The sequence below is a fragment of the Panthera leo genome, chromosome B3 (genome assembly GCF_018350215.1).
Source record: "Panthera leo isolate Ple1 chromosome B3, P.leo_Ple1_pat1.1, whole genome shotgun sequence".
NCBI classification, from domain to species: Eukaryota; Metazoa; Chordata; class Mammalia; order Carnivora; family Felidae; genus Panthera; species Panthera leo.
In genome coordinates this window covers 18733135-18746869 of record NC_056684.1, presented here as the reverse complement: position 1 = coordinate 18746869, position 13735 = coordinate 18733135, and the positions used below count along the sequence as shown (strand labels likewise).

The 13735-nt window shown below is 40.1% G+C and overlaps 1 protein-coding gene across 3 annotated transcripts in view; it reads right to left on the bottom strand.

The window, feature by feature from the left end:
- Positions 1 to 13450, bottom strand: part of ASB7 (ankyrin repeat and SOCS box containing 7) — a 49855-nt gene extending 36405 nt beyond the window's left edge. For all 3 annotated transcript variants that reach the window (XM_042941179.1, XM_042941180.1, XM_042941181.1), the window contains exons 1-4: positions 13071 to 13450; positions 12814 to 12907; positions 5439 to 5560; positions 2794 to 3055 (exon numbers count right to left, since the gene is read on the bottom strand). In XM_042941179.1, the coding sequence (XP_042797113.1) occupies positions 2794 to 3004 (211 nt within the window). In that variant the 5' untranslated portion in view covers positions 3005 to 3055; positions 5439 to 5560; positions 12814 to 12907; positions 13071 to 13450. The remainder of the gene's footprint in view (positions 1 to 2793; positions 3056 to 5438; positions 5561 to 12813; positions 12908 to 13070) is intronic.
- Positions 13451 to 13735: the final 285 nt, after the last annotated feature.

The window sequence follows — 13735 nt, the reverse complement described above, 5'->3', positions numbered from 1 at the left end:
TGCTGGGCTAAACTGTCAGGTGGAAAAAGCAAGATGTGGAATAGACTATTAACAAGAAAAGGAGCAGGCTAGAAGGAGGAGGATGGAATATTATATGCACCTAGACACACAGGTTATATCTGCCGGGACACAAAAGAAACCAGTAAAAGTGACCGCCTCTGGGAAGGGATGTCACGGACAGGTGCTAGAGAGCAGGCGTTTTCCCCTCACTGAACAGTGCAGAATAACTATCCTTTGGTTTTTAACCACATATGTTATGTTCTCAACAAATAAAATCCACTGAGAAAATTTTAGCCATGCTCAAATAATAAAAAATAAAGAATGGCTTAGACAAAAGACAGTGTGTCCATACTAATAAATATTATAATTAGCGGCTAAAAAGAACACAGTAAATCTATGTGTATTATAGAACAGGCCCAACAGTATTTTCGGGGGTACCCCAACAGTATTTTCGGGGGTAATGAAAATGTTCTAAAATTACTTGTGATGATGGATGCCCAACTCTACAAATATACTAGAAGCCACTGAACTATATGCACACTTTAAATGGGTGAATTGTAAGGCATGTGGATTCTACCTCAATTAGAAGCTGTTAAAAATACCCATATACACACACACACACACACATACACACACACACACACACCCATGGCTACACAGAGGGGAGGGTGAGTGAGGACGCAGGGTTCAGAAAACTGTGGCCCACAGGCCAACTTTGGCCCACCATTTGTCTTCATGAAGTTTTATTTGCACACAGGCATACTTATTTGCTTCAAATTGTCTATGGCCACTTTCATGCTACCTACAAAGGCAGAGTGGAGTATTTATGACAGAGACAGTAGGGTCTGCAAAGCCTAAAATATTTCCTATCTGGTCTTTTACAGGAGTTTGCCAATCCCTTATTTAGAAAAAATCTTAAGTTGTACAGTTCAGCAGAAAACAACTGCAGGATACCATGGTCAGTACAATATCATTTTATGTTCTAAAACCACACACAACACAATATGACATATTTTCTGTAAGTATAAGTAACAATATGAGGAAATTATCCCAAACTCATACCTATGGTTACTTCTGAGAGGGGCAGGCAGAAAGGATTGGGAGTTGGGCAAAGGGGTCTTTGGCTTTATTTGTGATTCATTTGAAAACTGTTTTATTTAAGGAGACACAGTAATGTTACTTTGACTTTTTTTCCCCCTTTAGTTAATTGCTTAAAAGCAAGGCTGGCAGAAGCAGAAAGTAACAGGACTAGGTTGTCAACTCTTGGGGTCACCTGGGTGGCTCAGCTGACAGAGCGCCCAACTTCAGCTCAGGTCATGATCCCACAGTTCATGAGTTCAAGCCCCGTGTCAGGCTCTGTGCTGACAGCTCGAAGCTGGGAGCCTGGAGCCTGTTTCAGACTCTGTGTGTGTGTCTCTCTCTACCTCTCCCTGCTTGCTCGCTTGCACTCTGTCTCTCTCCCTCTCAAAAATAAATAAACATTAAAAAAAAATGTCAACTCTGATCTTGGTAAGCACTGCCAGAATTTTTCAGATCCTATGGCTTTCAATTTCCCTGATCTTTCTCCTGTTCCTCTCCGTATTTCCCCTTCATCAACATCAGGACTGAGGTTTCTAAAGAGGAAGGTGAACTGAGGGAAGAGCCAGGGTGGCAGGAGGGAGGGAGGACAGCTACACAGCAGGCATGGGACAGCGAATGGCTGGGCCGTCAACGATCCACCGTTTCAGGGATTTAGTTGCTGTTACAGAACCCCTGGGATGTGTGAAGACCCAGGGTCCCGGGCTTAGCATCGCCCTGCAATTAGTTCCCACTCACAGCCTCCATGTCCCTAGTTTCACGTAATTCGCACGACCTTCAAGAGAGCCCTGGGACTTCTCAAGTTTTCTGTACTTCAGGTGGGTTTACAAGGCTGACTCATCTCACATAGCACACCTTAAAACAAAACCAAATGGTTGTCAAAGAGCAATGCAGGCCCCGGAAGGGGCATGTGTGGAACCTGAGTCCCAAATAAGCTGCTTTACACCATATTTTACAAAGATAACATGGGTATGAATACAGAACACATCTAGCCCATCTTTGGAAAATTAAGAAATTCAACTGGGGAAAAAAGTAAACTAGTCTGGGATAATTATTAGTTCTTATTATTATGGAAATTGTTAACTATGGGAATGCACAGATTTTCAAAGCAAAAGCATAAAATGTCACATGTCATTCCCAAATGTGTATATTTATACACAACAAGACCTCAGATAATCTATCTTCTAACCTACAAACTATGTACAGATCTGGAAAAGGCAGGAGCTCTAAAACAGTAATAAAAGATGCCATCCAAAAGTTTTTTTTTTAAAGAGGCAACTTCAAAAGATAGGACTTCATTAAGGGCATGACACTTAAAGGGACCCCTGCTAGGTCTGTTTGCATGAGCAATTATCAAACGGGAAACTTGTGCAACTCTCTAATTGTGGGTACCACAACCACTTCTGCTTCCGAAACAGAAGCAGCCGGACAACATGGAGGGTTGCTTTTACTTGAAATGACCCAGGAAAATCTGGCTGTGTATAAATACAGTTACAGGCGGGGGAAGCACATTATATTCACCAAATTGCGCTTTAAACAATCTGGTTTTAAGCAAAACGCAGCACACCTGCAACAAATCTTCACAAAGGAGAGAATAAGAAGGTGGGTATCAACCAAAGGGAAGCATTAAACATTATATACATGTACACATATATTTAAACTAAATATAATTTAAGTTTCTCCTTGACAAAAAAGGTTTGCTTCCAGAAAACTCACCTCCATGTTCTAGAAATACTCGAACACATCTTTCCTTCCCTCTTGCTGCAGAGAAATGAAGAAGGGTCCAGCCATTAGCATCCCGGCCATTTGGAGAATAGCCTTGTTCTAACATCTTTCGTACTGTGTGAACATCCCCGGCAGCCACTGCAGCCTGAATCTGCAATTCTTCCTGGAGTTCAGGGTTCCTTCGACAATGGTGGTGTAACATCCTAGCTGAGTCCACTTTTTACCAAGGATTCATTAGGTCACAGGGAATAGCCTTTAAGGGCAAGTAGAATATGTGAAGTTTAGAATACTTGGCTCCTCGCAGTGTCTATTAAATAGCACAGAATTTTCCATTGTTAAATCATGTAAATCTTAGTCATGACAGTTCATCCTACTACAACTAATTAATATGCACCTCCTATAACTGGAACTTTGGTAGCTTCCCAAAGATTATAAAAGATTTCAAACAAAAAGCCAGGCATAATGCCTTAAGTTGCGGTTACAGGAAATTTCTTCTGTAGTCTTTTGAAAACTCAAAGCAAACATCCTATGAACATAGCAGCATTATTTTAGGTATAATGGAAGGTGATGCTGGGCAGCCAGAAAATGGGAGACAACAGAGTAGTCAGGTGAGTGCTCGTCTTAAGAGTTTGATTTCCCTGGGGCACTGTGGGGGGCGGGGGGGGGGGCGGTGGTGGACAGGGCTCAGTCAGTTAAGCATGTGACTTCCTCCACTCAGGTCATGATCTCATGATCCCTGAGTTCGAGCCCCCCGTCAGGCTCTGTGCTGAGCTCAGAACCTGGAGCCTGCTTCAGATTCTGTACCTCCCTCTCTCTCTGCTTCTCCTCCACTCATGCTCTGTCTCTCTCTCTCTCTCTCAAAAATAAACAAACATTTTAAAAAAATTTTTAAAAAGAGTTAATTTCCCTAATGCATGCAGTTATAAACCATTCAAGGACTCGATCACAGATCAGTGAGTGAATGCAGGGTATCAAATGGTCAATTCATAGCCTATTAAGATTAAAGACTGTGAGAAGCAGTTTAAAAAAAAAAATGAAAAACTTCAGATGAGTCCCCTAAAGTATTTCAATATTTTATTTTTAGCTCCAAAGGGTGAAAGGTTTGGGGGGGAAAGAAGTGCGTGGGGTAAAGTAAAATGCAGAGAGAGTATGCATTTTCCTTTTTTCGTTTCTTTCTATCCTCCCCACTTTGTTATTTGATGCATGATTTACCACCCCCTTCTTCTGCCACATTATCTTTTCTACTTTTCTAATTTCAGTTTTCTAAAAGTTTTACTCTAATTGGCAAAGTACCAAGATCACACAAAATATCTAAAAACTCTAAGAATCGGGGCACCTGGGTGGTTAGTCAGTTAAGCATCTGACTTTGGCTCAGGTCATGATCTCACGGTTCATGAGTTTGAGCCCCTGTTCGGGCTCTCTGCTGTCAGCGCAGAGCCCACTTCGGATCCTCAGTCTGCCCCCTCCCCTCTCAAAAACAAATTAATTAAAAAAAAAAGAAAATGTAGAAAATCCAAGTGAGATAAAAAAAAAAAAAAAAAAACTGTAAGAATCGAAACACCACCACATGAAAAAAAATCATTTTAAAGAAAAAGTAGTGTCCTGGACTTCTGCACCCTCTAACAGGTCACAAAAGAGGTGTGCACTCAGGCTCAATATAAAATGAGATCTCCTTCATGCAAAGAGGAAAAAGTCCAAAGTGAATTGTGAAAAGTGGCCCTTACATGTGTGTGTACAAAAACTTTTTCAGTGGGTTTTTAAGCTTTACAGAAGCTTACAGAAGCTTAAACTAACACGCTTCTAAGAAGCCATTCCATCTGGGCTAATTTTAAGGAATAGATTAGACTCATCTCCTAATTAGGCGGCTTCCATTTCTAAAAATAAAAAATTATGTGATAAAGTCCTTTAAAGACATTTTGGTCTCCTATGTAGGTTAGACATCTTGGGATAATCTTGTTACCAATAATAATTTATCTTGCAAAACCTCTTGCTATAGATTGTGCAAAGGTAAACTTAAGCCTGACCTAGGTCAAATCATCACAGCTTAAGAATACAATCAAATGTCCTATGTTGTTTCATAAAGTGAAAATGGTTATTTCAAACTCGTATTCCTATTAAGTAATATAATTTAAAAATATCAGGCTACTATTACAAAGAGCTATCTCCTCAGAGAAAATTTGGAAATGAGAAATTTCCTGACAATTTGTCTCCTTAATAAACATGATTTTCCCCCTTATCCCTTTGCTTAATTACTTTTTCAATCAACACTATAAAACTAAGTCTCTCATCTTAAAAATGACCAAAAACCCTTTTGGAATAGGTTTCTGTGTATTTTTAGAGTTGTAAGCAAAGACACTGAATACCACTGGAAGAAATTAATGAAAACTACTACTATATACTCAAAATCAGCTTTAACAGATTTTTTTTTTTTTAAATGAGACCATTATCTTGGCTCTTAAATGAGGTCTACTATGTAAGATTCAAACAGTATAAAAAATAAACAAACAAAAACCTGGATTTTCTTTTAGCAAGTGTTGTGTTTAGTATATGTTAGCTGCTTTGAAGGGAAAAGCAAAAGCTATATGGATTTTCCTCCCCAGAACTGCACAGATGACCAATAACCTTCAGTCACTTACCTTGTGGAAGAATGTCCCTTCTTCTGATACGTGGATTGCCTAATAACCATTGTGCACATACAGCATTGTGAGGAGAAGGCTCAGAGTGTGTCCAGATTGCAGCGTGATTGAGCTTTCTTAACCTAAAAACAAATACCAATTATGGGAAGATTCCTAAAAATAATAAAAAATCAGAGATGCCTACACACTCTACCTTTTGATGAGCTTAAATTTTAGTGCTTTCTATCAAACTTCCAGAGCAGAGAAAGAACTCAGGTCAGTTCTTACATTACATTAATCTCCAAACTGGTACGGATATGGTGTATTTTCAGGATTTTTTTTTCTTAAAAGGGCAGTTTTTTGAAAAAGAGTAAATTAAAAAAAAAATCACACATTTGAAATTCAGATGCAAGTACAGGTTCCTTTTATCTTATTTTTGCTCTATTCAGAATATATTTTCAGGCTTGCTTCATCTGAATTACTTTTTAACTGACACTGTTAGGCGTGTGCTCTTTTCTAAACAGGACAAAAATGAAAGTATGTGTTCATTCAATATAGTAGGTGGTCAGGGCCAAAATGGAATCTATGACAACCAAAAGGAGAGTATATCTTTAAATGCTGGTTCTTCATATGCCCTAAAAAGCATTATGTTAATCATTTTGAAATGGTTATTCCTTTATATATACATCAAACTGCGTAAAAGATTAACAACATCCTTGCCAGCTTCCCTATATGAATTCTGGAAAAATCCTCCCTACAATTGAAAGAAAAAAAGGATCTTTCTTCATATAGATTAAACCCTAGGTCTATGAACTCCATTAAGGTTAAGAGCACATGTTAAGTGACTTCCACACTTCATGCTCAAATCACTCTAGAAATTACTCACTGGGAGAACTACTACCCCACCCCATCCCAGTAGGGTAGGTATGCTAAGCCCTCCATCACTTAAACAGGAAAGGCTGGGCTACCTGAAAACCTGACAACCTGATGTACTATGGGGAAGAGTGGCAGTCCTAGGTGCCGCTGGTTGCACACCAGAATTTACAACCAATCCACATCAGTATATAGTCCACTTTGACCCTTTCCTTTTTCCAAGGCCAAAGACTTGGCCAGCACGCACTTGGAAACAATATTTAACTTAAAACGGACTACCATTTCTTAAAAAAATGAATTAGAGAATTAGACATGATCAGAACAACTCCTACAAGGCAAGCTGCAAAAAATGCAGAACTATCCTTACAGAGATGCCCAATTCTGAGAGTGGGTGGGGCAGGAAATATACAATATGAGCCTGGAGCATCTCACTGTGCCAAAAAGGAAGTGCTCAAAGAGAAATGCAGTGATGGGGGAATGTCACAGGAACATGGGCCAACCACAAGAGCTCTTAGTAGCTAAGCTGGAACAACTTGAACAAGATAAATATAAGCGGTATGGATTCTAACCCAAAGTCTAGAATAAATACCAACAGGCCCATAATGCTCTGATTGAATAAATAAAGGATGGAGCAGAAACAAATCTCCTGTACAGAATTCCATATAATTGCATGGATCCCCCCTACTCAGGGACGTAGAGCATAACTCCCTTCTCCTTTAGTGTGGGCCATGTAGAGATTTCCTTCCCATGAGGACAGCATGGAAAAGGAGGGAAAGAACAACTTTACGGCAAGAAACCTGAAAAACACTGCCTCAGCCTGGTGATCGTGGTTAACAGGCAGCAGTGCCAAGTCACGTGACAAGCATGGAATGAGGAGAATGGCAATTTACCGTGGTGATCTTTCTCTCCAAAGCCCATAACCCCCCTAATCATGAGAAAAACACCACACAAATTCCAGCTGAGGGACATTCTACAAAATACCTGACCAGTGCTCCTCAAAATGTCAAAGCCATCAAAAACAAGGAAGTCTGTGGAATTGTCATGGCCAAGAAGAGCTTACGGAAACAAGAAGGCTAAATGTAATGTGGTATCCTAGATGAGATCCTGGAACAGAAAAAGCATATTAGGTAAAAGCTAAAGAAGTGTGAACACGATATGGATTTTAATTAATAATAATGCTCATTGTTGGTTCATTAATTGTGACAAATCCATCTATTAATATAAGTTGTTGGTGGCAACTGGGTGTGGAGTACATGGGAATTCTGTACTGTCTGTGCAATTTTTCTGTAAGTCTAAAACTATACTAAAATAAAAATTTGTTTAAAAAATGCAAACCGAGGTCTCCAATGATAAGCCTCCAGCATTTTCCACAAAGGAACAGGTGATTATTTTCCACATGAGCTACATCTACATTGCAAAAATCAATGGCACTGGCTGCCTTACTTCTAAGGGTGTCCTTGGTATCCCCTGCCTCCCAAGAGAAGCGGAGATAGCTCTCCATGGTTTCAAGCCTTTAGGAATCTTGTTCTTAGGCCTTCTATCTACCCATCGCCCCTTCCATGGAGGCAGAGGGGGTAAGTGGGGAGGAGGGCATGCAAAGTGGGGGTTGAGGGGAATATGAAATGGTACTGACTTATTAATAATATCAAGAAAAGGCTTTGTGTTAAAGGATGAAGTGACTATTTCTCTGAACAAGAAAGATGCACAAACCACAATAACTTGCAATAATGCCGTATGGGCTACTTCAATCAGACAGATGAAAGTCCACGGAGCCCCTGACATGTGTTTGGCACACTGCTAGGCCTTGGCCACTGGTGTCACCCCCTGGTAAAACTTTACTAGAGAGTTCTGCATACTTAAAATAAATTAGATACACCTAAAAATGTTAAGATCATGTTTCCCTTTTCTGACAATACCAAGTGCTATAAACAATAACTATAGGTTTAAACCAAAAGAGCACTTTAGATGCAATAGTTTTTACTGGAAAAAAAACAAGACACACATACCATGCACACAGAGTCCTTTGTCAGCTGCATCCCTTAAATTATGAAAGGCAATGACTTAATTACCATTACCAAAACATCCTAATAGTCCAAAGCACCAGACAAGTAATTAATTTTTATCTTGGTGTTATTTTAGGAGAGTTTGCACTTAATAGAGTATAGCTATCCACATATGAATACATTTAAAAAAAAAAGACTATTGAACTTAAAAAGTAAATATAATATCTAGTGCTACACATGCTATTTAAAAAATCAGAGAGAAGTTGGGGTGCCTGGGTGGCTCAGTCGGTTAAGTGTCCGACTTTGGCTCAGGTCATGATCTCACAGTTCATAAGTTCAAGCCCCGCATCGGGCTCTCCACTGTCACTGCATAGCCCACTTCAGGTCCTCTGTCTCCCTCTCTCTCTGCCCCTCCCCTGTTCCTCTGCACGTGTTCTTTCTCTCTCTCAAAAATAAATACTAAAAAAAAAAAAAAAAATCACAGAGAAGTCCAGACACAGGAAAATGGAGAAAAGTCTATATTCTCAAGGAGTGCACATTTGAAAATCTGATAGTTCATGAAGAAGTCACCTATAAAATAATAGAATATGGCCAAGGAGGCTATTTTCTAAAGAAATAAATGTACAGTGTAAGCTGTTTTTAAATTAATGACTCACAATGACTAAAATTCTGAGGGTATAATCTTAGAAATCCCATTCCAGGTTTCAGTCAGAAAAGACAAGAAACAAAAAACAAAAAACAAACCATGCAGACAAGACTTCAGAATTATGTATCAAAATGAGCCACTTCCCCAATGTCTATCATTTTTATATGAGGTTTTACTGCAGAATAGTGTGGTGAATTGTGTTGTTTAAATTTTACGAATCCATCTTTTCTAATCTATGTCAGGTCAAAAGGAAACAATGCAGGCCTCTGAGCTTTTACACTGTTGACCATACTAGAAAGTATACATTTAGGAATTAAAATTAACACTGAGGCACCTGGGTGGTTCGTTCAGTCGGTTGGGCATCTGACCTCAGCCCGGGTCATGATCTCACGGTTCGTGGGTTCAAGCCCCACATTGGGCTCTCTGCTGACAGCTCAGAGCCTGGAGCCTGCTTCGGATAATATGTCTCCCCCTTTCTCTCTCTGCCCCTTCCCACTTGTGCTGTCTCTCTCCCTCTCTCAAAAATAAGCATTTTAAAAAAATAAAAAATAAGATGTTAACACTAAATTCTATAAAGATGCCAAAGGAACTTCATTAAGTTAAAACTAAACTTCTTGCTTCACATAATTAAAAGAAGTTTATATTCACAGAACAGAGTGAAGAGTAAAATAACTATAATATAAAATATATTTAAGACCTGTCTAAAATTGTATAAAACTTTCACCAGATTTGCCACATGTCCCCGATTTCCTCTGGCATAAATGATTAGTCACTAATGGCTCTTTGCATATTATTTTCACTAAAAGTCCACATATTTTTGGATTAGGTGATACAAATTAGAACTGTGCTTTCAGATTTCACACCACTAGAAACAAGATAACAGCTTGCTACTCAAAAAAGGAAATAAGCATTTCTTTGTAGAACAGACAGAGATATACAGGCTGGTAAGAAAATAAAATCAGCAACTCCAAGGATATTGGCTCTGAGGAAAAAAAAAAAAAAAAAAACACCATTGGGTCACAAGTTCTAAGAGGGAAGACGGCTGCAGAAACACTGTAAGGCCCAAAGTGTACAACATGGCCGAGGTCTATGTTGACCAGCACTATTGATATGATCAAGAGCCTGGAACCCAAAATAAAGTAGAAGTGTTTTCTAGTATCACTCCTCATGGTTAGCATGGTGTTTATGTTCTAAAACAAGTAAGGGTATTCATATTTCCTCCAAATTACTGGGCCTCTGCGTAACACAAGGATGTGTTATCATGCACAACTTATCTATAATTCTCAAATGTTCCAGCAGAAAAACCAACCATTTTCATGGAATGTGAAGGAGGCAAGAAAGGAAATTGTATAATTCACTATGCAGACTCAACTCAAGGCTTAAATCACAAATGTTGTAAATGAGGAGGTCTTGTCAATATTATCATATTAACCCCTGTCCGGCTTTATCATCTTAGCAGCCTTACATCAGTACCTAGAAGGTTTGCAAAAAAAGAGACAATCATTCTCCGTAGGGAGTGTCTTCAGCTGAAAATGAAATAAAAGGCTGTAAGTCAGATATTAGGTAATATATAAACCTTATCTGACTTTAGGCTTTTTAGGAATAGTATGAACTTCTGTGTTACCAAAGTTAAACGTGAAGAAAATAGATATATATAGAATATTAAATAATCATGCATGGTATTACTTCAGGTATAAAGAATGTAAGTATAGAGCCACAGCATACTCTAAATGCATCACTGTAGATCTTCAGTTAAAATCAGTTATTCCCCCTATGTGACTATAAATCTATATTTGGTTATCAAATAAATCAGGCGCTTTCCATTTTTTTTTTTCTCTAAAAACCTGTATACACGGCAATCGAATTAACACAAAGTTAACTACCAATCTGAAAAATATAAACTACCTAACTGTCCATGCTGGTAAATATTTACCCATATTAAACGTTTTAAATGTTCAGCATAATCTAGACCAAACACTCTCAATCATGCTAATACTAGGAATAGATGCCAACGATTTATATACATATTCCCTAATCAGAGAAAGGCAGTTAAAAGCTGAGAGGACCAATGAAATATTATTTAAGCAATGAGAATGATCTGGCTGGCAACCAGAAGAAAGCAGTGTTCTCTCTGTAACTTACAAGCCTGACTCGCCACAGACCTGCTCCCTTACCATCTCAGGTGGTAACACCCCTTGCAAATGAAAACATGCTAGAGTCGTATCTAAAGTAGAAAAAATATGTAAGTGAGAAGGCCTGAATAGAAAACACATCATTTGTCTTTACCTTAAAAACATATTCCAAATATGTTAGCATTTAAAAGACAAAATTCCTAAAGTAATCATTGGGCATCTCTCTGGAGATTTGCATATTTGCATAATGAAAATTGCCTTTAACTTTTATAGACTTCTGCCTAGCTTTTACTGAAGTGAAGTGGACCCTATATGCACATAAAGGCTGCCCTAAATGTTCACCATGGAACAGTCAGTGGTAGATACTGATTTTCAATTCCATTCAGTAGCATACACTCTCCCTTTGGAGTCCAGGACCAGGTCTCAAGAATATGCAAACCCTCAGAGCACTTAAAAGTATCTTTAGCAATGTCTTCACAATTAAAAGAATCAGGAAAGGCATACATTTCTTTTGGGGAAAGGCAGAAAGTCCAGTGGAACAGAGTAAATCAACGATTTCCTAACAACTTCTGCTATTTTAAGTACTTCTTTGTACCTGAAATTCCCTAAACAATCTGAGATATTAAAATAACTCTGAGATTAACAAGTCACTTTATACTCCTGTTATTGGATGTTAGAGAAGTCATTCACTTGACTAATTTGTGAATTAACTCTTATATAATTTCCCTGATCATATTCCCTCTTTAGGAATTACATGAATGTCCTAAACTTACCTTTGGTGTATTTTCCAGAAGCAGCAACAAAATACGACGACAGAAATGTGATCACATGAATTAGATGCTTAAATTTCAATCTAACAAATTATCTGTAAGGATTTTGAAATAAACCTTATCTATGAAGAGTGCAAGAATAAAGCCCTAGATTCTAAACACACCAAAACATCCCTTTGTTTTCAAATTCTTGAGTGTCAAATGATTAACAAAATATTGTATGAAGTTTTGTAAGTTCTTCTAGAAAATCTAAGGTGTCACAAATATTACTTATCGTTTTACAACAGTTTCAGAACCCATTCACATCTGTCAACAGAAACACATAAAAGCCAGAAGAGTTAGTTACAGGTACGTGCTTCAGGAGCAAATATTGCTTTCATACTATCCACACTATTAAGGTACACAGATTCACTTTTCACTAGCAGAAAAAGTCAAGTTATTTTCCAAAAGTCATAAATTTCAAGCCATTACCGCATCTTCCTCTACCAAACCCTTGTCCGTTAGTTAACTCAAAAGATTTTCTGACAGAGTTAGAGGAAAGGTGATAGGCAGACATAAGGGGAAAACAGAAAATTGTGGTTTAATTAAAAAGCAGAGTCATTCAGAATTAACAAGCAATTAACAAGGAATTGAGGAATTCCTCTGAGAGTAAGGTTTGGGGGGGGGGGGCTACAAAAAGGTCTCAAAGTCTCAGAGCAGGGTAAATGGTACAGTGTACAGAAAGATAATGCAAAAAAGAAAAAGAAAAAAAGAAAACACAATGTACAGAGAAGGGAAAATATGTTTCTGGGATAGAGAAGTTATTATTAATTAAAATCTTAAGGATCAGGCACCGGCAGAGTTTTGTTTTTGCTGGGAAACTGGGTGCCAGGAAAGACTTGCATTTCCAGGTAACCACGCTGAAAATAAAGCAATGCTTAATGAGATAGGGGCTAGAAATAAACAATGGGGTGGGGAGATCTGGCTTATTACCTTTATACAGGATGCTGGTCAGAGGCTCTCTGCTGCTTCTCTGGTGGGTGGCTTGACCCTTCCTGCTCTCTCGTCTCCTCTAGCCAGCTCAAACCTGGAAAGCAAAAACCAGTGAGTGGTGCAGTGACCCAGGGGCGAGGAGGAAGGGGCTCTGAGAAGGGGTAGCAAAAGGAAGAGTGATAAGGGCAGGCAGGAAGAAGCAGTGATTCTTCCTCCCCGCCAGTCCCCTTCCCCTCGGGGGAGGTAACTGACTTTACCTGTCTCCTCAGCTGCTGCTTCTCTTCCTCCTTTCAGCCTTCTCCACACTCACCAACTTCTCCATTGAACAAACATCCCAGGCAGGGCCGGACACGGGTGTTCCTGATCCTTCTTGATGCCTCACGGCCCCAGCCCGCCGAGCATCCAGACAGCCGAGCAGAATGGGGGCGACGGTCCTGACCGCCGGGCAGCCTCGGGGCAGGGGTGCAGGGAGGAAGTCCCGGCTCGGGTGGGGGGGGCAGTCCCGGTCTGAGGGCTCGGAGCAGGGGGCTGCCGCGCTCCGGGCCGGAGGCTCCCAGCTACCGGGGCACACGAGAGGTCTCGGGGCAGCGAGGTCCCGGGTCATACAGGGTCCGAAGTGCCAGCCGCAGGGGCTCCAGGCAGGGGGCTTTCGGGATGCACTTTGCACTGGGCCACCCCCGCCCCCTCCCTCCAGCACTTTGGGGTCACTGGGATGGGACCAAGCCTTCAGCAGCCAATCAGCGGCCGCACTGGAGCCTGAGCCCGGAGCCGTAAACCAGGTCCGGGGTGGGTGGGGGTGGGGGGTGGGGGCGACTTGGTTGGTTGGTTGCTTCCTTCTCCCCTCCTTACCCCCAGCTGCCCCCACCCCTTGCCTGCCGTAAAGCTATCTGCGCATTCGCGACAGTTAGAGGAGGCGTGCCGA